Source organism: Eucyclogobius newberryi, unplaced genomic scaffold, assembly GCF_026437365.1.
Source record: "Eucyclogobius newberryi isolate DKJ021-1_F unplaced genomic scaffold, fEucNew1.0.hap1 SCAF_4, whole genome shotgun sequence".
In the NCBI taxonomy this organism is placed as follows: domain Eukaryota; kingdom Metazoa; phylum Chordata; class Actinopteri; order Gobiiformes; family Gobiidae; genus Eucyclogobius; species Eucyclogobius newberryi.
Window position 1 is genome coordinate 42,742,502 of NW_027316056.1, and position 27,487 is coordinate 42,769,988.

At 40.7% G+C, this 27,487-nt stretch overlaps 1 protein-coding gene across 1 annotated transcript in view; it reads right to left on the reverse strand.

Annotated features, from left to right (window-relative positions):
• prokr1a (prokineticin receptor 1a) overlaps positions 1-27,487 on the reverse strand; it is a 57,249-nt gene that overhangs the window by 4,145 nt on the left and 25,617 nt on the right. Inside the window, exons 2-4 of the mRNA XM_072463683.1 lie at positions 453-809; positions 314-381; positions 1-244 (exon numbers count right to left, since the gene is read on the reverse strand). The exon at positions 1-244 is cut by the window's left edge and continues 109 nt beyond it. Of these exons, the coding sequence (XP_072319784.1) occupies positions 1-244; positions 314-381; positions 453-809 (669 nt within the window). The remainder of the gene's footprint in view (positions 245-313; positions 382-452; positions 810-27,487) is intronic.

The window sequence follows — 27,487 nt, forward strand, 5'->3', positions numbered from 1 at the left end:
GCAGTGTGTAGTAGTCGAACAGCAGGGGGCAGCACAGAGCCACCAGAGCATCCGACAGGGCCAGGTTCAGAACCAGTCTGTCTGCCATGGTCCGGAGTCTGCCCGAGCGCACCAGAGTCCACACAAAGAACAGGTTCCCAGCCCCGCACACCAACATGATCAAGACCAAGACCGCCCCCATCAGGACTGAGGCCCCCAGGAACACCGGGCCACGGGTAAAGTCCGGGAGGTCCTCTGCGGGGATCTGAGGAGAGAAACAGGGTCTTACCAGGACTAAAGCCAGATCCGTCTCAGGTCCAGGGGCCTCACTGACCTCATAGTCCACCTCGTTCACGCTGAAGTCCGGCTCCGAGCTCAGGTTAGAGCCGGCGGCCATTTTGGCTCAACAACATCAACAAACACAGACAGATCCAAACCACCCCGTGTGGTCTGGTTCAGATCCTGGTCCGGACCCCATCTGGTCTGGTTCAGATCCTGGTCCGGACCCCGTGTGGTCTGGTTCAGATCCTGGTCCGGACCCCATCTGGTCTGGTTCAGATCCTGGTCCGGACCCCGTGTGGTCTGGTTCAGATCCTGGTCCAGACCCCGTGTGGTCTGGTTCAGATCCTGGTCCAGACCCCGTGTGGTCTGGTTCAGATCCTGGTCCGGACCCCATCTGGTCTGGTTCAGATCCTGGTCCGGACCCCGTGTGGTCTGGTTCAGATCCTGGTCCAGACCCCGTGTGGTCTGGTTCAGATCCTGGTCCAGACCCCGTGTGGTCTGGTTCAGATCCTGGTCTTGAGACTCTGTTGGTGAAGTTTGACACGACTCTGTGGAATCTCTCACATCAGACTCAGACTCATGGGGCGTTCACACCACAGCCTCAGACGCTCCGGGCGCTCCGGGCGCTCCGGGCGCTCCGGACAGAGAATTTAAATAAAACTTTTGGCTCCAGAGATTATGCTCCAGTGACAAACGTCAGTGTTTCAGAACAAGCGCTGCAGCTGATGACGACGTCCACTAAACTCACCTGAAGTATCTGACCAGGGAACACATCTAAACTGACCAATAACTGACCAATCACATCTAAACTGACCAATAACTGACCAATCACATCTAAACTGACCAATAACTGACCAATCACATCTGAACTGACCGTGTGTCACAACTACATTTAAGTTGGTCTAAAATATGTCCAAATAAGGACATTTCCCTCTCTTCTGCTGCTGAAGCCTCTACAGGCGCTGAGCAGTACTGCAGGAAGCTCGGCTCTTCTTCTCCTGCAGCTGCTCAGTCTGTGGGCGTGTCCAGAGGCCCGTGTGACGTCATAATGATGTAATATGATGTGTATGACGTCATAATGATGTAATATGATGTGTGTGACGTCATAATGATGTAATGTGATGTGTGTGACGTCATAATGATGTAATGTGATGTGTGTGACGTCATAATGATGTAATGTGATGTGTATGACGTCATAATGATGTAATGTGATGTGTATGACGTCATAATGATGTAATATGATGTGTATGACGTCATAATGATGTAATATGATGTGTGTGACGTCATAATGATGTAATGTGATGTGTGTGACGTCATAATGATGTAATGTGATGTTTGTGACGTCATAATGATGTAATATGATGTGTGTGACGTCATAATGATGTAATGTGACGTGTGTGACGTCATAATGATGTAATGTGATGTGTGTGACGTCATAATGATGTAATGTGACGTGTGTGACGTCATAATGATGTAATATGATGTGTGTGACGTCATAATGATGTAATGTGATGTGTTTGACGTCATAATGATGTAATGTGATGTGTGTGACGTCATAATGATGTAATATGATGTGTGTGACGTCATAATGATGTAATATGATGTGTGTGACGTCATAATGATGTAATATGATGTGTATGACGTCATAATGATGTAATGTGATGTGTATGACGTCATAATGATGTAATGTGATGTGTATGACGTCATAATGATGTAATGTGAAGTGTGTGACGTCATAATGACGTAATATGATGTGTATGACGTCATAATGATGTAATATGATGTGTGTGACGTCATAATGATGTAATGTGATGTGTATGACGTCATAATGATGTAATATGATGTGTGTGACGTCATAATGATGTAATATGATGTGTGTGACGTCATAATGATGTAATATGATGTGTGACGTCATAATGATGTAATATGATGTGTGTGACGTCATAATGATGTAATGTGATGTGTATGACGTCATAATGATGTAATGTGATGTGTATGACGTCATAATGATGTAATGTGATGTGTATGACGTCATAATGATGTAATATGATGTGTGTGACGTCATAATGATGTAATGTGATGTGTGTGACGTCATAATGATGTAATATGATGTGTTTGACGTCATAATGATGTAATATGATGTGTTTGACGTCATAATGACGTAATATGATGTGTGTGACGTCATAATGATGTAATATGATGTGTGTGACGTCATAATGATGTAATGTGATGTGTGTGACGTCATAATGATGTAATATGATGTGTTTGACGTCATAATGATGTAATATGATGTGTGTGACGTCATAATGATGTAATGTGATGTGTGTGACGTCATAATGATGTAATATGATGTGTTTGACGTCATAATGATGTAATATGATGTGTTTGACGTCATAATGACGTAATATGATGTGTGTGACGTCATAATGATGTAATGTGATGTGTATGACGTCATAATGATGTAATATGATGTGTGTGACGTCATAATGATGTAATGTGATGTGTATGACGTCATAATGATGTAATGTGATGTGTGTGACGTCATAATGATGTAATATGATGTGTGTGACGTCATAATGATGTAATGTGATGTGTGTGACGTCATAATGATGTAATGTGATGTGTGTGACGTCATAATGATGTAATATGATGTGTGTGACGTCATAATGATGTAATGTGATGTGTGTGACGTCATAATGATGTAATGTGATGTGTGTGACGTCATAATGATGTAATATGATGTGTGTGACGTCATAATGATGTAATATGATGTGATGTGTATGACGTCATAATGATGTAATGTGATGTTTGTGACGTCATAATGATGTAATGTGATGTGTTTGACGTCATAATGATGTAATGTGATGTGTGTGACGTCATAATGATGTAATGTGATGTGATGTGTATGACGTCATAATGATGTAATGTGATGTTTGTGACGTCATAATGATGTAATGTGATGTGTGTGACGTCATAATGATGTAATATGATGTGTGTGACGTCATAATGATGTAATGTGATGTGTGTGACGTCATAATGATGTAATGTGATGTGTGTGACGTCATAATGATGTAATATGATGTGTGTGACGTCATAATGATGTAATATGATGTGATGTGTATGACGTCATAATGATGTAATGTGATGTGTGTGACGTCATAATGATGTAATGTGATGTGTTTGACGTCATAATGATGTAATGTGATGTGTATGACGTCATAATGATGTAATGTGATGTGTGTGACGTCATAATGATGTAATGTGATGTGATGTGTATGACGTCATAATGATGTAATGTGATGTGTGTGACGTCATAATGATGTAATGTGATGTGTGTGACGTCATAATGATGTAATATGATGTGTGTGACGTCATAATGATGTAATGTGATGTGTGTGACGTCATAATGATGTAATATGATGTGTGTGACGTCATAATGATGTAATGTGATGTGTGTGACGTCATAATGATGTAATATGATGTGTGTGACGTCATAATGATGTAATATGATGTGATGTGTATGACGTCATAATGATGTAATGTGATGTGTGTGACGTCATAATGATGTAATGTGATGTGTTTGACGTCATAATGATGTAATGTGATGTGTATGACGTCATAATGATGTAATGTGATGTGTGTGACGTCATAATGATGTAATGTGATGTGTGTGACGTCATAATGATGTAATATGATGTGTGTGACGTCATAATGATGTAATATGATGTGTGTGACGTCATAATGATGTAATATGATGTGTATGACGTCATAATGATGTAATATGATGTGTGTGACGTCATAATGATGTAATGTGATGTGTGTGACGTCATAATGATGTAATATGATGTGTGTGACGTCATAATGATGTAATATGATGTGTGTGACGTCATAATGATGTAATGTGATGTGTGTGACGTCATAATGATGTAATGTGATGTGTGTGACGTCATAATGATGTAATGTGATGTTTGTGACGTCATAATGATGTAATGTGATGTGTGTGACGTCATAATGATGTAATATGATGTGTGTGACGTCATAATGATGTAATGTGATGTGTATGACGTCATAATGATGTAATGTGATGTGTATGACGTCATAATGATGTAATATGATGTGTATGACGTCATAATGATGTAATATGATGTGTGTGACGTCATAATGATGTAATGTGATGTGTATGACGTCATAATGATGTAATGTGATGTGTGTGACGTCATAATGATGTAATGTGATGTGTGTGACGTCATAATGATGTAATGTGATGTGTGTGACGTCATAATGATGTAATGTGATGTGTGTGACGTCATAATGATGTAATGTGATGTGTGTGACGTCATAATGATGTAATATGATGTGTGTGACGTCATAATGATGTAATATGATGTGTATGACGTCATAATGATGTAATGTGATGTGTGTGACGTCATAATGATGTAATATGATGTGTATGACGTCATAATGATGTAATGTGATGTGTGTGACGTCATAATGATGTAATATGATGTGTGTGACGTCATAATGATGTAATATGATGTGTATGACGTCATAATGATGTAATGTGATGTGAACGCTTGCTGCGTTTTCTGAGGCGTGATTTCTACGTTTTCGTTCTCGCGGCGCGTTAGCGCGTTAGCGCGTTAGCGCCCGAGGTCACATGTTCATCTGTGGCAGATGCAGCGCAGCCAATCAGAGCTGACGACCCGGAAAAACTCTGTGAAGTGAATAAACCGAAGTCATGATCATACATGAAACTCCATTTACACCACGAGAAAAGCAACACAGCACAACTTCTCCACTGAGCACGTGCAGGACACACCTCTAAAGACACACCTCAGAGTGTATAAAGCTCTAAAGACACACCTCAGAGTGTTAAAGCTCTAAAGACACACCTCAGAGTGTTATAAAGCTCTAAAGACACACCTCAGAGTGTTATAAAGCTCTAAAGACACACCTCAGAGTGTTATAAAGCTCTAAAGACACACCTCAGAGTGTTATAAAGCTCTAAAGACACACCTCAGAGTGTTATAAAGCTCTAAAGACACACCTCAGAGTGTTATAAAGCTCTAAAGACACACCTCAGAGTGTTATAAAGCTCTAAAGACACACCTCAGAGTGTATAAAGCTCTAAAGACACACCTCAGAGTGTATAAAGCTCTAAAGACATACCTCAGAGTGTATAAGGCTCTAAAGACCAACCTCAGAGTGTATAAAGCTCTAAAGACACACCTCAGAGTGTTATAAAGCTCTATAGACACACCTCAAAGTGTATAAAGCTCTAAAGACACACCTTAGAGTGTTATAAAGCTCTAAAGACACACCACAGTGTATAAAGCTCTAAAGACACACCTCAGAGTGTTAAAAAGCTCTAAAGACACACCTCAGAGTGTATAAAGCTCTAAAGACACACCTTAGAGTGTTATAAAGCTCTAAAGACACACCACAGTGTATAAAGCTCTAAAGACACACCTCAGAGTGTTATAAAGCTCTAAAGACACACCTCAGAGTGTATAAAGCTCTAAAGACACACCACAGTGTATAAAGCTCTAAAGACACACCTCAGAGTGTTATAAAGCTCTAAAGACACACCTCAGAGTGTTATAAAGCTCTAAAGACACACCTCAGAGTGTTATAAAGCTCTAAAGACACATCTCAGAGTGTATAAAGCTCTAAAGACACACCTCAGAGTGTATAAAGCTCTAAAGACACACCTCAAAGTGTATAAAGCTCTAAAGACACACCTCAAAGTGTATAAAGCTCTAAAGACACACCTTAGAGTGTTATAAAGCTCTAAAGACACACCACAGTTTATAAAGCTCTAAAGACACACCTGCAGAGTGTATAAAGCTCTAAAGACACACCTCAGAGTGTTATAAAGCTCTAAAGACATACCTCAGAGTGTTATAAAGCTCTAAAGACACACCTCAGAGTGTATAAAGCTCTAAAGACACACCTCAAAGTGTATAAAGCTCTAAAGACACACCTCAGAGCATTCAAAGCTCTAAAGACACACCTCAGAGTGTTATAAAGCTCTAAAGACACACCTCAGAGTGTATAAAGCTCTAAAGACACACCTCAGAGTGTTATAAAGCTCTAAAGACATACCTCAGAGTGTTATAAAGCTCTAAAGACACACCTCAGAGTGTATAAAGCTCTAAAGACACACCTCAGAGTGTTATAAAGCTCTAAAGACATACCTCAGAGTGTTATAAAGCTCTAAAGACACACCTCAGAGTGTATAAAGCTCTAAAGACACACCTCAGAGTGTTATAAAGCTCTAAAGACATACCTCAGAGTGTTATAAAGCTCTAAAGACACACCTCAGAGTGTATAAAGCTCTATAGACACACCTCAAAGTGTATAAAGCTCTAAAGACACACCTGAGAGTGTTATAAAGCTCTAAAGACACACCTCAGAGTGTTATAAAGCTCTAAAGACACACCACAGTGTATAAAGCTCTAAAGACACACCTCAGAGTGTTATAAAGCTCTAAAGACACACCTCAGAGTGTATAAAGCTCTAAAGACACACCTCAAAGTGTTATAAAGCTCTAAAGACACACCACAGTGTATAAAGCTCTAAAGACACACCTCAGAGTGTTATAAAGCTCTAAAGACACACCTCAGAGTGTTATAAAGCTCTAAAGACACACCACAGTGTATAAAGCTCTAAAGACACACCTCAGAGTGTTATAAAGCTCTAAAGACACACCTCAGAGTGTATAAAGCTCTAAAGACACACCTCAGAGTGTTATAAAGCTCTAAAGACACACCTCAGAGTGTTATAAAGCTCTAAAGACACACCTCAGAGTGTTATAAAGCTCTATAGACACACCTCAAAGTGTATAAAGCTCTAAAGACACACCTTAGAGTGTTATAAAGCTCTAAAGACACACCACAGTGTATAAAGCTCTAAAGACACACCTGAGAGTGTTATAAAGCTCTAAAGACACACCTCAGAGTGTTATAAAGCTCTAAAGACACACCACAGTGTATAAAGCTCTAAAGACACACCTCAGAGTGTTATAAAGCTCTATAGACACACCTCAAAGTGTATAAAGCTCTAAAGACACACCTTAGAGTGTTATAAAGCTCTAAAGACACACCACAGTGTATAAAGCTCTAAAGACACACCTGAGAGTGTTATAAAGCTCTAAAGACACACCTCAGAGTGTTATAAAGCTCTAAAGACACACCACAGTGTATAAAGCTCTAAAGACACACCTCAGAGTGTTATAAAGCTCTAAAGACACACCTCAGAGTGTATAAAGCTCTAAAGACACACCTCAAAGTGTTATAAAGCTCTAAAGACACACCACAGTGTATAAAGCTCTAAAGACACACCTCAGAGTGTTATAAAGCTCTAAAGACACACCTCAGAGTGTTATAAAGCTCTAAAGACACACCACAGTGTATAAAGCTCTAAAGACACACCTCAGAGTGTTATAAAGCTCTAAATACACACCTCAGAGTGTGTAAAGCTCTAAAGACACACCACAGTGTATAAAGCTCTAAAGACACACCTCAGAGTGTTATAAAGTTCTAAAGACACACCTCAGAGTGTTATAAAGCTCTAAAGACACACCTCAGAGTGTTATAAAGCTCTAAAGACACACCTCAGAGTGTATAAAGCTCTAAAGACACCCCTCAGAGTGTATAAAGCTCTAAAGACACACCTCAGAGTGTATAAAGCTCTAAAGACACACCTTAGAGTGTTATAAAGCTCTAAAGACACACCTCAGAGTGTTATAAAGCTCTAAAGACACACCTCAGAGTGTTATAAAGCTCTAAAGACACACCTCAGAGTGTTATAAAGCTCTAAAGACACACCTCAGAGTGTTATAAAGCCCTAAAGACACACCTCAGAGTGTATAAAGCTCTAAAGACACACCTCAGAGTGTTATAAAGCTCTAAAGACACACCTCAGAGTGTTATAAAGCTCTAAAGACACACCTCAGAGTGTATAAAGCTCTAAAGACACACCTCAGAGTGTATAAAGCTCTAAAAACACACCTCAGAGTATTGAAGCTCTAAAAACACACCTCAGAGCTGTATAAAGCTCGAAAGACACATCTCAGAGTGTGAAAAAATCTCTAAAGACACACCTCAGAGTGTATAAAGCTCTAAAGACACACCTCAGAGTGTTATAAAGCTCTAAAGACACACCTCAGAGTATTGAAGCTCTAAAAACACACTTCAGAGCTGTATAAAGCTCGAAAGACACATCTCAGAGTGTGAAAAAATCTCTAAAGACACACCTCAGAGTGTATAAGGCTCTAAAGACATACCTCAGAGTGTTATAAAGCTCTAAAGACACACCTCAGAGTGTTATAAAGCTCTAAAGACACACCTCAGAGTGTTATAAAGTTCTAAAGACACACCTCAGAGTGTTATAAAGCTCTAAAGACACACCTCAGAGTGTTATAAAGCTCTAAAGACACACCTCAGAGTGTATAAAGCTCTAAAGACACCCCTCAGAGTGTATAAAGCTCTAAAGACACACCTCAGAGTGTATAAAGCTCTAAAGACACACCTTAGAGTGTTATAAAGCTCTAAAGACACACCTCAGAGCGTATAAAGCTCTAAAGACACACCTCAGAGTGTATAAAGCTCTAAAGACACACCTCAGAGTGTATAAAGCTCTAAAGACACACCTCAGAGTGTTATAAAGCTCTAAAGACACACCTCAGAGTGTTATAAAGCTCTAAAGACACACTTCAGAGTGTTATAAAGCTCTAAAGACACACCTCAGAGTGTTATAAAGCTCTAAAGACACACCTCAGAGTGTTATAAAGCCCTAAAGACACACCTCAGAGTGTTATAAAGCTCTAAAGACACACCTCAGAGTGTATAAAGCTCTAAAAACACACCTCAGAGTATTGAAGCTCTAAAAACACACCTCAGAGCTGTATAAAGCTCGAAAGACACATCTCAGAGTGTGAAAAAATCTCTAAAGACACACCTCAGAGTGTATAAAGCTCTAAAGACACACCTCAGAGTGTATAAGGCTCTAAAGACATACCTCAGAGTGTTATAAAGCTCTAAAGACACACCTCAGAGTGTATAAAGCTCTAAAGACACACCTCAGAGTGTATAAAGCTCTAAAGACACACCTCAGAGTGTTATAAAGCTCTTAAGACACACCTCAGAGTGTATAAAGCTCTAAAGACACACCTCAGAGTGTATAAAGCTCTAAAGACACACCTCAGAGTGTTATAAAGCTCTAAAGACACACCTCAGAGTGTATAAAGCTCTAAAGACACACCTCAGAGTGTTATAAAGCTCTAAAGACACACCTCAGAGTGTTATAAAGCTCTAAAGACACACCTCAGAGTGTTATAAAGCCCTAAAGACACACCTCAGAGTGTATAAAGCTCTAAAGACACACCTCAGAGTGTATAAAGCTCTAAAGACACACCTCAGAGTGTTATAAAGCTCGAAAGACACACCTCAGAGTGTTATAAAGCTCTAATGACACACCTCAGAGTGTTATAAAGCTCTAAAGACACACCTCAGAGTGTATAAAGCTCTAAAGACACACCTCAGAGTGTATAAAGCTCTAAAGACACACCTGCAGAGTGTATAAAGCTCTAAAGACACACCTCAGAGTGTTATAAAGCTCTAAAGACACATCTCAGAGTGTGAAAAAAGCTCTAAAGACACACCTCAGAGTGTATAAAGCTCTAAAGACACAACTCAGAGTGTAAAAAGCTCTAAAGACACACCTCAGAGTGTTATAAAGCTCTAAAGACATACCTCAGAGTGTATAAGGCTCTAAAGACCAACCTCAGAGTGTATAAAGCTCTAAAGACACACCTCAGAGTGTTATAAAGCTCTAAAGACACACCTCAGAGTGTATAAAGCTCTAAAGACACACCTCAGAGTGTTATAAAGCTCTAAAGACACACCTCAGAGTGTATAAAGCTCTAAAGACACACCTCAAAGTGTATAAAGCTCTAAAGACACACCTTAGAGTGTTATAAAGCTCTAAAGACACACCACAGTGTATAAAGCTCTAAAGACACACCTCAGAGTGTTATAAAGCTCTAAAGACACACCTCAGAGTGTATAAAGCTCTAAAGACACACCTTAGAGTGTTATAAAGCTCTAAAGACACACCACAGTGTATAAAGCTCTAAAGACACACCTCAAAGTGTATAAAGCTCTAAAGACACACCTCAGAGTGTTATAAAGCTCTAAAGACACACCACAGTGTATAAAGCTCTAAAGACACACCTCAGAGTGTTATAAAGCTCTAAAGACACACCTCAGAGTGTTATAAAGCTCTAAAGACACACCTCAGAGTGTATAAAGCTCTAAAGACACACCTCAGAGTGTTATAAAGCTCTAAAGACACACCTCAGAGTGTATAAAGCTCTAAAGACACACCTCAGAGTGTTATAAAGCTCTAATGACACACCTCAGAGTGTATAAAGCTCTAAAGACACACCTCAGAGTGTTATAAAGCTCTAAAGACACACCACAGTGTATAAAGCTCTAAAGACACACCTCAGAGTGTTATAAAGCTCTAAAGACACACCACAGTGTATAAAGCTCTAAAGACACACCTCAGAGTGTTATAAAGCTCTAAAGACACACCTCAGAGTGTTATAAAGCTCTAAAGACACACCTCAGAGTGTAAAAAGCTCTAAAGACACACCTCAAAGTGTATAAAGCTCTAAAGACACACCTTAGAGTGTTATAAAGCTCTAAAGACACACCACAGTGTATAAAGCTCTAAAGACACACCTGCAGAGTGTATAAAGCTCTAAAGACACACCTCAGAGTGTATAAAGCTCTAAAGACACACCTCAGAGCGTATAAAGCTCTAAAGACACACCTCAAAGTGTATAAAGCTCTAAAGACACACCTTAGAGTGTTATAAAGCTCTAAAGACACACCTCAGAGTGTATAAAGCTCTAAAGACACACCTCAGAGTGTATAAAGCTCTAAAGACACACCTCAGAGTGTTATAAAGCTCTAAAGACACACCTCAGAGTGTATAAAGCTCTAAAGACACACCTCAGAGCGTATAAAGCTCTAAAGACACACCTCAAAGTGTATAAAGCTCTAAAGACACACCTCAAAGTGTATAAAGCTCTAAAGACACACCTCAAAGTGTATAAAGCTCTAAAGACACACCTTAGAGTGTTATAAAGCTCTAAAGACACACCTCAGAGTGTATAAAGCTCTAAAGACACACCTCAGAGTGTATAAAGCTCTAAAGACACACCTCAGAGTGTTATAAAGCTCTAAAGACACACCTCAAAGTGTATAAAGCTCTAAAGACACACCTCAAAGTGTATAAAGCTCTAAAGACACACCTCAAAGTGTATAAAGCTCTAAAGACACGCCTTAGAGTGTTATAAAGCTCTAAAGACACACCTCAGAGTGTATAAAGCTCTAAAGACACACCTCAGAGTGTTATAAAGCTCTAAAGACACACCTCAGAGTGTATAAAGCTCTAAAGACACACCACAGTGTATAAAGCTCTAAAGACACACCTCAGAGTGTTATAAAGCTCTAAAGACACACCTCAGAGTGTTATAAAGCTCTAAAGACACACCTCAGAGTGTATAAAGCTCTAAACACACCTCAGAGTGTATAAAGCTCTAAAGACACATCTCAGAGTGTGAAAAAAGCTCTAAAGACACACCTCAGAGTGTATAAAGCTCTAAAGACACAACTCAGAGTGTATAAAGCTCTAAAGACACACCTCAGAGTGTTATAAAGCTCTAAAGACATACCTCAGAGTGTATAAGGCTCTAAAGACCAACCTCAGAGTGTATAAAGCTCTAAAGACACACCACAGTGTATAAAGCTCTAAAGACACACCTCAGAGTGTTATAAAGCTCTAAAGACACACCTCAGAGTGTTATAAAGCTCTAAAGACACACCACAGTGTATAAAGCTCTAAAGACACACTTCAGAGTGTTATAAAGCTCTAAAGACACACCTCAGAGTGTTATAAAGCTCTAAAGACACACCACAGTGTATAAAGCTCTAAAGACACACCTCAGAGTGTTATAAAGCTCTAAATACACACCTCAGAGTGTATAAAGCTCTAAAGACACACCTCAGAGTGTTATAAAGCTCTAAAGACACACCTCAAAGTGTATAAAGCTCTAAAGACACACCTTAGAGTGTTATAAAGCTCTAAAGACACACCTCAGAGTGTATAAAGCTCTAAAGACACACCTCAGAGTGTATAAAGCTCTAAAGACACACCTCAGAATGTTATAAAGCTCTAAAGACACACCTCAGAGTGTATAAAGCTCTAAAGACACACCACAGTGTATAAAGCTCTAAAGACACACCTCAGAGTGTTATAAAGCTCTAAAGACACACCTCAGAGTGTTATAAAGCTCTAAAGACACACCTCAGAGTGTATAAAGCTCTAAACACACCTCAGAGTGTATAAAGCTCTAAAGACACATCTCAGAGTGTGAAAAAAGCTCTAAAGACACACCTCAGAGTGTATAAAGCTCTAAAGACACAACTCAGAGTGTATAAAGCTCTAAAGACACACCTCAGAGTGTTATAAAGCTCTAAAGACATACCTCAGAGTGTATAAGGCTCTAAAGACCAACCTCAGAGTGTATAAAGCTCTAAAGACACACCTCAGAGTGTATAAAGCTCTAAAGACACACCTCAGAGTGTTATAAAGCTCTAAAGACACACCACAGTGTATAAAGCTCTAAAGACACACCTCAGAGTGTTATAAAGCTCTAAAGACACACCTCAGAGTGTTATAAAGCTCTAAAGACACACCACAGTGTATAAAGCTCTAAAGACACACCTCAGAGTGTTATAAAGCTCTAAATACACACCTCAGAGTGTATAAAGCTCTAAAGACACACCTCAGAGTGTTATAAAGCTCTAAAGACACACCTCAGAGTGTTATAAAGCTCTAAAGACACACCTCAGAGTGTATAAAGCTCTAAAGACACACCTCAAAGTGTATAAAGCTCTAAAGACACACCTCAGAGTGTATAAAGCTCTAAAGACACACCTCAGAGTGTATAAAGCTCTAAAGACACACCTCAGAGTGTATAAAGCTCTAAAGACACACCTCAGAGTGTATAAAGCTCTAAAGACACACCTCAGAGTGTTATAAAGCTCTAAAGACACACCTCAGAGTGTATAAAGCCCTAAAGACACACCTCAGAGTGTTATAAAGCTCTAAAGACACACCACAGTGTATAAAGCTCTAAAGACACACCTGCAGAGTGTATAAAGCTCTAAAGACACACCTCAGAGCGTATAAAGCTCTAAAGACACACCTCAGAGTGTATAAAGCTCTAAAGACACACCTCAGAGTGTATAAAGCTCTAAAGACACACCTCAGAGTGTATAAAGCTCTAAAGACACACCTCAGAGTGTTATAAAGCTCTAAAGACACACCTCAGAGTGTTATAAAGCTCTAAAGACACACCTCAGAGTGTTATAAAGCTCTAAAGACACACCTCAGAGTGTTATAAAGCTCTAAAGACACACCTCAGAGTGTATAAAGCTCTAAAGACACACCTCAGAGTGTTATAAAGCTCGAAAGACACATCTCAGAGTGTGAAAAAAGCTCTAAAGACACACCTCAGAGTGTATAAAGCTCTAAAGACACACCTCAGAGTGTATAAAGCTCTAAAGACACACCTCAGAGTGTTATAAAGCTCTAAAGACACACCTCAGAGTGTTATAAAGCTCTAAAGACACACCTCAGAGTGTATAAAGCTCTAAAGACACACCTCAAAGTGTATAAAGCTCTAAAGACACACCTCAGAGTGTATAAAGCTCTAAAGACACACCTCAGAGTGTATAAAGCTCTAAAGACACACCTCAGAGTGTTATAAAGCTCTTAAGACACACCTCAGAGTGTATAAAGCTCTAAAGACACACCTCAGAGTGTATAAAGCTCTAAAGACACACCTCAGAGTGTTATAAAGCTCTAAAGACACACCACAGTGTATAAAGCTCTAAAGACACACCTGCAGAGTGTATAAAGCTCTAAAGACACACCTCAGAGCGTATAAAGCTCTAAAGACACACCTCAGAGTGTATAAAGCTCTAAAGACACACCTCAGAGTGTATAAAGCTCTAAAGACACACCTCAGAGTGTATAAAGCTCTAAAGACACACCTCAGAGTGTTATAAAGCTCTAAAGACACACCTCAGAGTGTTATAAAGCTCTAAAGACACACCTCAGAGTGTTATAAAGCTCTAAAGACACACCTCAGAGTGTTATAAAGCTCTAAAGACACACCACAGTGTATAAAGCTCTAAAGACACACCTCAGAGTGTTATAAAGCTCTAAATACACACCTCAGAGTGTATAAAGCTCTAAAGACACACCTCAGAGTGTTATAAAGCTCTAAAGACACACCTCAAAGTGTATAAAGCTCTAAAGACACACCTCAGAGTGTATAAAGCTCTAAAGACACACCTCAGAGTGTTATAAAGCTCTAAAGACACACCTCAGAGTGTATAAAGCTCTAAAGACACACCACAGTGTATAAAGCTCTAAAGACACACCTCAGAGTGTTATAAAGCTCTAAAGACACACCTCAGAGTGTTATAAAGCTCTAAAGACACACCTCAGAGTGTATAAAGCTCTAAACACACCTCAGAGTGTATAAAGCTCTAAAGACACATCTCAGAGTGTGAAAAAAGCTCTAAAGACACACCTCAGAGTGTATAAAGCTCTAAAGACACAACTCAGAGTGTATAAAGCTCTAAAGACACACCTCAGAGTGTTATAAAGCTCTAAAGACATACCTCAGAGTGTATAAGGCTCTAAAGACCAACCTCAGAGTGTATAAAGCTCTAAAGACACACCTCAGAGTGTATAAAGCTCTAAAGACACACCTCAGAGTGTTATAAAGCTCTAAAGACACACCACAGTGTATAAAGCTCTAAAGACACACCTCAGAGTGTTATAAAGCTCTAAAGACACACCTCAGAGTGTTATAAAGCTCTAAAGACACACCACAGTGTATAAAGCTCTAAAGACACACCTCAGAGTGTTATAAAGCTCTAAATACACACCTCAGAGTGTATAAAGCTCTAAAGACACACCTCAGAGTGTTATAAAGCTCTAAAGACACACCTCAGAGTGTTATAAAGCTCTAAAGACACACCTCAGAGTGTATAAAGCTCTAAAGACACACCTCAAAGTGTATAAAGCTCTAAAGACACACCTCAGAGTGTATAAAGCTCTAAAGACACACCTCAGAGTGTATAAAGCTCTAAAGACACACCTCAGAGTGTTATAAAGCTCTTAAGACACACCTCAGAGTGTATAAAGCTCTAAAGACACACCTCAGAGTGTATAAAGCTCTAAAGACACACCTCAGAGTGTTATAAAGCTCTAAAGACACACCTCAGAGTGTATAAAGCCCTAAAGACACACCTCAGAGTGTTATAAAGCTCTAAAGACACACCACAGTGTATAAAGCTCTAAAGACACACCTGCAGAGTGTATAAAGCTCTAAAGACACACCTCAGAGCGTATAAAGCTCTAAAGACACACCTCAGAGTGTATAAAGCTCTAAAGACACACCTCAGAGTGTATAAAGCTCTAAAGACACACCTCAGAGTGTATAAAGCTCTAAAGACACACCTCAGAGTGTTATAAAGCTCTAAAGACACACCTCAGAGTGTTATAAAGCTCTAAAGACACACCTCAGAGTGTATAAAGCTCTAAAGACACACCTCAGAGTGTTATAAAGCTCGAAAGACACATCTCAGAGTGTGAAAAAAGCTCTAAAGACACACCTCAGAGTGTATAAAGCTCTAAAGACACACCTCAGAGTGTATAAAGCTCTAAAGACACACCTCAGAGTGTTATAAAGCTCTAAAGACACACCTCAGAGTGTTATAAAGCTCTAAAGACACACCTCAGAGTGTATAAAGCTCTAAAGACACACCTCAAAGTGTATAAAGCTCTAAAGACACACCTCAGAGTGTATAAAGCTCTAAAGACACACCTCAGAGTGTTATAAAGCTCTTAAGACACACCTCAGAGTGTATAAAGCTCTAAAGACACACCTCAGAGTGTATAAAGCTCTAAAGACACACCTCAGAGTGTTATAAAGCTCTAAAGACACACCTCAGAGTGTATAAAGCCCTAAAGACACACCTCAGAGTGTTATAAAGCTCTAAAGACACACCACAGTGTATAAAGCTCTAAAGACACACCTGCAGAGTGTATAAAGCTCTAAAGACACACCTCAGAGCGTATAAAGCTCTAAAGACACACCTCAGAGTGTATAAAGCTCTAAAGACACACCTCAGAGTGTATAAAGCTCTAAAGACACACCTCAGAGTGTATAAAGCTCTAAAGACACACCTCAGAGTGTTATAAAGCTCTAAAGACACACCTCAGAGTGTTATAAAGCTCTAAAGACACACCTCAGAGTGTATAAAGCTCTAAAGACACACCTCAGAGTGTTATAAAGCCCTAAAGACACACCTCAGAGTGTTATAAAGCTCGAAAGACACATCTCAGAGTGTGAAAAAAGCTCTAAAGACACACCTCAGAGTGTATAAAGCTCTAAAGACACACCTCAGAGTGTTATAAAGCTCTAAAGACATACCTCAGAGTGTATAAGGCTCTAAAGACATACCTCAGAGTGTTATAAAGCTCTAAAGACACACCTCAGAGTGTATAAAGCTCTAAAGACACACCTCAGAGTGTATAAAGCTCTAAAGACACACCTCAGAGTGTTATAAAGCTCTTAAGACACACCTCAGAGTGTATAAAGCTCTAAAGACACACCTCAGAGTGTATAAAGCTCTAAAGACACACCTCAGAGTGTTATAAAGCTCTAAAGACACACCTCAGAGTGTATAAAGCCCTAAAGACACACCTCAGAGTGTTATAAAGCTCTAAAGACACACCTCAGAGTGTTATAAAGCCCTAAAGACACACCTCAGAGTGTTATAAAGCTCTAAAAACACACCTCAGAGTATTGAAGCTCTAAAAACACACCTCAGAGCTGTATAAAGCTCTAAAGACACACCTCAGAGTGTTATAAAGCTCTAAAGACACACCTCAGAGTGTATAAAGCTCTAAAGACACACCTCAGAGTGTATAAAGCTCTAAAGACACACCTTAAAGTGTATAAAGCTCTAAAGACACACCTGCAGAGTGTATAAAGCTCTAAAGACACACCTCAGAGCGTATAAAGCTCTAAAGACACACCTCAGAGTGTTATAAAGCTCTAAAGACACATCTCAGAGTGTGAAAAAAGCTCTAAAGACACACCTCAGAGTGTATAAAGCTCTAAAGACACACCTCAGAGTGTTATAAAGCTCTAAAGACACATCTCAGAGTGTGAAAAAAGCTCTAAAGACACACCTCAGAGTGTATAAAGCTCTAAAGACACACCTCAGAGTGTTATAAAGCTCTAAAGACACACCTCAGAGTGTTATAAAGCTCTAAAGACCAACCTCAGAGTGTATAAAGCTCTAAAGACACACCTCAGAGTGTTATAAAGCTCTAAAGACACACCTCAGAGTGTATAAAGCTCTAAAGACACACCTTAGAGTGTTATAAAGCTCTAAAGACACACCACAGTGTATAAAGCTCTAAAGACACACCTCAGAGTGTATAAAGCTCTAAAGACACACCTTAGAGTGTTATAAAGCTCTAAAGACACACCACAGTGTATAAAGCTCTAAAGACACACCTGAGAGTGTATAAAGCTCTAAAGACACACCTCAAAGTGTATAAAGCTCTAAAGACACACCTCAGAGTGTTATAAAGCTCTAAAGACACACCTCAGAGTGTTATAAAGCTCTAAAGACACACCACAGTGTATAAAGCTCTAAAGACACACCTCAGAGTGTATAAAGCTCTAAAGACACACCTCAGAGTGTATAAAGCTCTAAAGACACACCACAGTGTATAAAGCTCTAAAGACACACCTCAGAGTGTTATAAAGCTCTAAAGACACACCACAGTGTATAAAGCTCTAAAGACACACCTCAGAGTGTTATAAAGCTCGAAAGACACACCTCAGAGTGTTATAAAGCTCTAAAGACACACCTCAGAGTGTTATAAAGCTCTAAAGACACACCTCAGAGTGTATAAAGCTCTAAAGACACACCTCAGAGTGTTATAAAGCTCTAAAGACACACCTCAGAGTGTATAAAGCTCTAAAGACACACCTCAAAGTGTATAAAGCTCTAAAGACACACCTCAAAGTGTATAAAGCTCTAAAGACACACCTTAGAGTGTTATAAAGCTCTAAAGACACACCACAGTGTATAAAGCTCTAAAGACACACCTGCAGAGTGTATAAAGCTCTAAAGACACACCTCAGAGCGTATAAAGCTCTAAAGACACACCTCAGAGTGTTATAAAGCTCTAAAGACACACCTCAGAGTGTATAAAGCTCTAAAGACACACCTCAGAGTGTTATAAAGCTCTAAAGACACACCTCAGAGTGTTATAAAGCTCTAAAGACACACCTCAGAGTGTATAAAGCTCTAAAGACACACCTCAGAGTGTTATAAAGCTCTAAAGACACACCTATGAGTTTTATAAAGCTCTAAAGACACACCTCAGAGCGTATAAAGCTCTAAACACACCTCAAAGTGTATAAAGCTCTAAAGACACACCTCAGAGCGTATAAAGCTCTAAAGACACACCTCAAAGTGTATAAAGCTCTAAAGACACACCTCAAAGTGTATAAAGCTCTAAAGACACACCTTAGAGTGTTATAAAGCTCTAAAGACACACCACAGTGTATAAATCTCTAAAGACACACCTCAGAGTGTTATAAAGCTCTAAAGACACACCTCAGAGTGTTATAAAGCTCTAAAGACACACCTCAGAGTGTTATAAAGCTCTAAAGACACACCTCAGAGTGGTATAAAGCTCTAAAGACACACCTCAGAGTGTATAAAGCTCTAAAGACACACCTCAGAGTGTATAAAGCTCTAAAGACACACCACAGTGTATAAAGCTCTAAAGACACACCTCAGAGTGTTATAAAGCTCTAAAGACACACCACAGTGTATAAAGCTCTAAAGACACACCTCAGAGTGTTATAAAGCTCTAAAGACACACCTCAGAGTGTTATAAAGCTCTAAAGACACACCTCAGAGTGTATAAAGCTCTAAAGACACACCTCAGAGTGTATAAAGCTCTAAAGACACACCTCAAAGTGTATAAAGCTCTAAAGACACACCTCAAAGTGTATAAAGCTCTAAAGACACACCTTAGAGTGTTATAAAGCTCTAAAGACACACCACAGTGTATAAAGCTCTAAAGACACACCTGCAGAGTGTATAAAGCTCTAAAGACACACCTCAGAGCGTATAAAGCTCTAAAGACACACCTCAGAGTGTTATAAAGCTCTAAAGACACACCTCAGAGTGTATAAAGCTCTAAAGACACACCTCAGAGTGTTATAAAGCTCTAAAGACACACCTCAGAGTGTTATAAAGCTCTAAAGACACACCTCAGAGTGTATAAAGCTCTAAAGACACACCTCAGAGTGTTATAAAGCTCTAAAGACACACCTCAGAGTTTTATAAAGCTCTAAAGACACACCTCAGAGCGTATAAAGCTCTAAACACAGCTCAAAGTGTATAAAGCTCTAAAGACACACCTCAGAGCGTATAAAGCTCTAAAGACACACCTCAAAGTGTATAAAGCTCTAAAGACACACCTCAAAGTGTATAAAGCTCTAAAGACACACCTTAGAGTGTTATAAAGCTCTAAAGACACACCACAGTGTATAAAGCTCTAAAGACACACCTCAGAGTGTATAAAGCTCTAAAGACACACCTCAGAGTGTTATAAAGCTCTAAAGACACACCTCAGAGTGTATAAAGCTCTAAAGACACACCACAGTGTATAAAGCTCTAAAGACACACCTCAGAGTGTTATAAAGCTCTAAAGACACACCTCAGAGTGTGTAAAGCTCTAAAGACACACCACAGTGTATAAAGCTCTAAAGACACACCTCAGAGTGTTATAAAGCTCTAAAGACACACCTCAGAGTGTTATAAAGCTCTAAAGACACACCTCAAAGTGTATAAAGCTCTAAAGACACACCTCAGAGCGTATAAAGCTCTAAAGACACACCTCAAAGTGTATAAAGCTCTAAAGACACACCTCAGAGTGTTATAAAGCTCTAAAGACACACCTCAGAGTGTTATAAAGCTCTAAAGACACACCACAGTGTATAAAGCTCTAAAGACACACCTCAGAGTGTTATAAAGCTCTAATGACACACCTCAGAGTGTTATAAAGCTCTAATGACACACCTCAAAGTGTATAAAGCTCTAAAGACACACCTTAGAGTGTTATAAAGCTCTAAAGACACACCACAGTGTATAAAGCTCTAAAGACACACCTGCAGAGTGTATAAAGCTCTAAAGACACACCTCAGAGCGTATAAAGCTCTAAAGACACACCTCAGAGTGTTATAAAGCTCTAAAGACACACCTCAGAGTGTATAAAGCTCTAAAGACACACCTCAGAGTGTTATAAAGCTCTAAAGACACACCTCAGAGTGTTATAAAGCTCTAAAGACACACCTCAGAGCGTATAAAGCTCTAAAGACACACCTCAAAGTGTATAAAGCTCTAAAGACACACCTCAAAGTGTATAAAGCTCTAAAGACACACCTCAGAGCGTATAAAGCTCTAAAGACACACCTCAAAGTGTATAAAGCTCTAAAGACACACCTCAAAGTGTATAAAGCTCTAAAGACACACCTTAGAGTGTTATAAAGCTCTAAAAACACACCACAGTGTATAAAGCTCTAAAGACACACCTCAGAGTGTTATAAAGCTCTAAAGACACACCTCAGAGTGTGTAAAGCTCTAAAGACACACCACAGTGTATAAAGCTCTAAAGACACACCTCAGAGTGTTATAAAGCTCTAAAGACACACCTCAGAGTGTATAAAGCTCTAAAGACACACCTCAGAGTGTTATAAAGCTCTAAAGACACACCACAGTGTATAAAGCTCTAAAGACACACCTCAGAGCGTATAAAGCTCTAAAGACACACCTCAAAGTGTATAAAGCTCTAAAGACACACCTCAAAGTGTTATAAAGCTCTAAAGACACACCTCAGAGTGTTATAAAGCTCTAAAGACACAACTCAGAGTGTTATAAAGCTCTAAAGACACACCTCAGAGTGTTATAAAGCTCTAAAGACACACCACAGTGTATAAAGCTCTAAAGACACACCTCAGAGTGTTATAAAGCTCTAAAGACACACCTCAGAGTGTTATAAAGCTCTAAAGACACACCTCAGAGTGTTATAAAGCTCTAAAGACACACCTCAGAGTGTTAAAGCTCTAAAGACACACCTCAGAGTGTTATAAAGCTCTAAAGACACACCTCAGAGTGTATAAAGCTCTAAAGACACACCTCAAAGTGTATAAAGCTCTAAAGACACACCTCAGAGTGTTAAAGCTCTAAAGACACACCTCAGAGTGTATAAAGCTCTAAAGACACACCTCAAAGTGTATAAAGCTCTAAAGACACACCTCAGAGTGTATAAAGCTCTAAAGACACACCTCAAAGTGTATAAAGCTCTAAAGACACACCTCAGAGTGTATAAAGCTCTAAAGACACACCTCAGAGTGTATAAAGCTCTAATGACACACCTCAGAGTGTTATAAAACTCTAAAGACACACCTCAGAGTGTATAAAGCTCTAAAGACACACCTCAGAGTGTTAAAGCTCTAAAGACACACCTCAGAGTGTATAAAGCTCTAAAGACACACCTCAGAGTGTTATAAAGCTCTAAAGACACACCTCAGAGTGTTATAAAGCTCTAAAGACACACCTCAGAGTGTATAAAGCTCTAAAGACACACCTCAGAGTGTTATAAAGCTCTAAAGACACACCTCAGAGTGTATAAAGCTCTAAAGACACACCTCAGAGTGTTATAAAGCTCTAAAGACACACCACAGTGTATAAAGCTCTAAAGACACACCTCAGAGTGTTATAAAGCTCTAAAGACACACCTCAGAGTGTTATAAAGCTCTAAAGACACACCTCAGAGTGTATAAAGCCCTAAAGACACACCTCAGAGTGTTATAAAGCTCTAAAGACACACCTCAGAGTGTTATAAAGCTCTAAAGACACACCTCAGAGTGTATAAAGCCCTAAAGACACACCTCAGAGTGTTATAAAGCTCTAAAGACACACCTCAGAGTGTTATAAAGCTCTAAAGACACACCTCAGAGTGTTATAAAGCTCTAAAGACATACCTCAGAGTGTTATAAAGCTCTAAAGACACACCTCAGAGTGTATAAAGCTCTAAAGACACACCTCAAAGTGTTATAAAGCTCTAAAGACATACTTCAGAGTGTATAAAGCTCTAAAGACACACCTCAGAGTGTATAAAGCTCTAAAGACACACCTCAGAGTGTTATAAAGCTCTAAAGACACACCTCAGAGTGTATAAAGCTCTAAAGACACACCTCAGAGCGTATAAAGCTCTAAAGACACACCTCAGAGCGTATAAAGCTCTAAAGACACACCTCAAAGTGTATAAAGCTCTAAAGACACACCTCAGAGCGTATAAAGCTCTAAAGACACACCTCAAAGTGTATAAAGCTCTAAAGACACACCACAGTGTATAAAGCTCTAAAGACACACCTCAAAGTGTATAAAGCTCTAAAGACACACCTCAGAGTGTATAAAGCTCTAAAGACACACCTCAGAGTGTATAAAGCTCTAAAGACACACCTCAGAGTGTATAAAGCTCTAAAGACACACCTTAGAGTGTTATAAAGCTCTAAAGACACACCTCAGAGTGTATAAAGCTCTAAAGGATTATCGGGGGATGATGGCGGAGGTGAAGGACGTGAGTGACTGAGCTCTGACCTTGACTCGCCTAAAATGTTGTATCAAATGAACGTTTGAACAAGACAAGTTCAGTCTGAGGCATTGAATGGACAACACTATATCCTCCTCATATTATATTACAGTCTGATGGTGAAACATTACAGTCTGATGGTGAAACATTACAGTCTGATGGTGAAACATTACAGTCTGATGGTGAAACATTACAGTCTGATGGTGAAACATTACAGTCTGATGGTGAAACATTACAGTCTGATGGTGAAACATTACAGTCTGATGGTGAAACATTACAGTCTGATGGTGAAACATTACAGTCTGATGGTGAAACATTACAGTCTGATGGTGAAACATTACAGTCTGATGGTGAAACATTACAGTCTGATGGTGAAACATTACAGTCTGATGGTGAAACATTACAGTCTGATGGTGAAACATTACAGTCTGATGGTGAAACATTACAGTCTGATGGTGAAACATTACAGTCTGATGGTGAAACATTACAGTCTGATGGTGAAACATTACACTGCGTGTTTGCGGTGAACGCACTTTGGAGTCTCTGTTCCAGGCGATACAGGAGCAAACAAGAGGTTCTTGGTCGACTAGGAACCATTGAACAATCTGTGAACCATCTGGACAATTCAATGAGTAGTTTGGCCGAGCAGTTTACGGAAATCCAGCAGCGCGTGAGCAAAACGGAGGATGACGTCTATGACACGCAAAAACACGTCAAAGTCCTGGAGAAAACCGTAACCTTACTACAGTCAAAGGTGGACTATCTGGAGAACAAAAGCAGGATGTCTAATGTGCTGATGGTGGGATCCCAGAAAGATCTGAGGGAACCAACTGCACCGCTTTTGTTCAGCGCCTTAATCCAGGTTTATTCGGTAAAGAAAACTTCTCGGAGAAGCTGCGCGTGGAGCTGTGCAAACATCCTTCACCCGCTCATAATGAAGCTTCTCATCCATCAGGACAAAGTGAAGCTTCACCCGCTCATAATGAAGCTTCTCATCCATCAGGACAAAGTGAAGCTTCACCCGCTCATAATGAAGCTTCTCATCCATCAGGACAAAGTGAAGCTTCACCCGCTCATAATGAAGCTTCTCATCCATCAGGACAAAGTGAAGCCTTCACCCGCTCATAATGAAGCTTCTCATCCATCAGGACAAAGTGAAGCCTTCACCCGCTCATAATGAAGCTTCTCATCCATCAGGACAAAGTGAAGCTTCACCCGCTCATAATGAAGCTTCTCATCCATCAGGACAAAGTGAAGCCTTCACCCGCTCATAATGAAGCTTCTCATCCATCAGGACAAAGTGAAGCCTTCACCCGCTCATAATGAAGCTTCTCATCCATCAGGACAAAGTGAAGCCTTCACCCGCTCATAATGAAGCTTCTCATCCATCAGGACAAAGTGAAGCCTTCACCCGCTCATAATGAAGCTTCTCATCCATCAGGACAAAGTGAAGCCTTCACCCGCTCATAATGAAGCTTCTCATCCATCAGGACAAAGTGAAGCCTTCACCCGCTCATAATGAAGCTTCTCATCCATCAGGACAAAGTGAAGCTTCACCCGCTCATAATGAAGCTTCTCATCCATCAGGACAAAGTGAAGCTTCACCTGTGAAGCACCAAAGGGGATTTAATGTTCCAACACAAGCGGATCCACGTATTCCCAGATTTCAGTGAAGCGGTTCAAGGAAAAGCTTTTCTCCCGGTGAAAAAGAAACTCCAAACACTGGGCATAAGATACACTATGCATTTTCCAGCTGTATTGTCCTTTACATATTGTCCTTTACATATTGTCCTTTACATATTGTCCTTTACATATTGTCCTTTACATATTGTCCTTTACATATTGTCCTTTACATATTGTCCTTTACATATTGTCCTTTACATATTGTCCTTTACATACAGGGGCAAGTATCAACGATTTCATTCACCTGCGGAGGCAGAACAGTGTATCGGCCTCAGACACAGGTTAGTGAACCATCACCTATGGAACAATCACACCTACGATAATATATAAACATTAAAAAAACTATCTACAACGTCAACTTGGTCCTGTCCCTCAACTCCTGTCTCTATTGGACCATGGACGACCAGCCTGTTCCTCATGTGAACTTATCATTGTAAAATATATGTGTCACGATGTAAACATAGAATGAGTTGCTGGGATATTGCGTCCCAGACTTCGAGCTTGGAGACGGATGTCATGACTGAGTGCTCACCTGGATGTCATGACTGAGTGCTCACCTGGATGTCATGACTTAGTGCTCACCTGGATGTCATGACTGGGTGCTCACCTGGATGTCATGACTTAGTGCTCACCTGGATGTCATGACTGAGTGCTCACCTGGATGTCATGACTGAGTGCTCACCTGGATGTCATGACTTAGTGCTCACCTGGATGTCATGACTGAGTGCTCACCTGGATGTCATGACTTAGTGCTCACCTGGATGTCATGACTGAGTGCTCACCTGGATGTCATGACTGAGTGCTCACCTGGATGTCATGACTGGGTGCTCACCTGGATGTCATGACTGAGTGCTCACCTGGATGTCATGACTGAGTGCTCACCTGGATGTCATGACTGAGTGCTCACCTGGATGTCATGACTTAGTGCTCACCTGGATGTCATGACTGAGTGCTCACCTGGATGTCATGACTGAGTGCTCACCTGGATGTCATGACTGGGTGCTCACCTGGATGTCATGACTGAGTGCTCACCTGGATGTCATGACTGAGTGCTCACCTGGATGTCATGACTGAGTGCTCACCTGGATGTCATGACTGAGTGCTCACCTGGATGTCATGACTGAGTGCTCACCTGGATGTCATGACTTAGTGCTCACCTGGATGTCATGACTGGGTGCTCACCTGGATGTCATGACTTAGTGCTCACCTGGATGTCATGACTTAGTGCTCACCTGGATGTCATGACTGAGTGCTCACCTGGATGTCATGACTGAGTGCTCACCTGGATGTCATGACTGAGTGCTCACCTGGATGTCATGACTGAGTGCTCACCTGGATGTCATGACTTAGTGCTCACCTGGATGTCATGACTGAGTGCTCACCTGGATGTCATGACTGAGTGCTCACCTGGATGTCATGACTGGATGCTCACCTGGATGTCATGACTGAGTGCTCACCTGGATGTCATGACTGAGTGCTCACCTGGATGTCATGACTGAGTGCTCACCTGGATGTCATGACTGAGTGCTCACCTGGATGTCATGACTGGGTGCTCACCTGGATGTCATGACTGAGTGCTCACCTGGATGTCATGACTGAGTGCTCACCTGGATGTCATGACTGAGTGCTCACCTGGATGTCATGACTGAGTGCTCACCTGGATGTCATGACTGAGTGCTCACCTGGATGTCATGACTGAGTGCTCACCTGGATGTCATGACTGAGTGCTCACCTGGATGTCATGACTGAGTGCTCACCTGGATGTCATGACTGAGTGCTCACCTGGATGTCATGACTGAGTGCTCACCTGGATGTCATGACTGAGTGCTCACCTGGATGTCATGACTGAGTGCTCACCTGGATGTCATGACTGAGTGCTCACCTGGATGTCATGACTGAGTGCTCACCTGGATGTCATGACTGAGTGCTCACCTGGATGTCATGACTGAGTGCTCACCTGGATGTCATGACTGAGTGCTCACCTGGATGTCATGACTGAGTGCTCACCTGGATGTCATGACTGAGTGCTCACCTGGATGTCATGACTGAGTGCTCACCTGGATGTCATGACTGAGTGCTCACCTGGATGTCATGACTGAGTGCTCACCTGGATGTCATGACTGAGTGCTCACCTGGATGTCATGACTGAGTGCTCACCTGGATGTCATGACTGAGTGCTCACCTGGATGTCATGACTGAGTGCTCACCTGGATGTCATGACTGAGTGCTCACCTGGATGTCATGACTGAGTGCTCACCTGGATGTCATGACTGAGTGCTCACCTGGATGTCATGACTGAGTGCTCACCTGGATGTCATGACTGGGTGCTCACCTGGATGTCATGACTGAGTGCTCACCTGGATGTCATGACTGAGTGCTCACCTGGATGTCATGACTGAGGTGCTCACCTGGATGTCATGACTGAGTGCTCACCTGGATGTCATGACTGAGTGCTCACCTGGATGTCATGACTGAGTGCTCACCTGGATGTCATGACTGAGTGCTCACCTGGATGTCATGACTGAGTGCTCACCTGGATGTCATGACTGGGTGCTCACCTGGATGTCATGACTGAGTGCTCACCTGGATGTCATGACTTAGTGCTCACCTGGATGTCATGACTGGGTGCTCACCTGGATGTCATGACTGAGTGCTCACCTGGATGTCATGACTGAGTGCTCACCTGGATGTCATG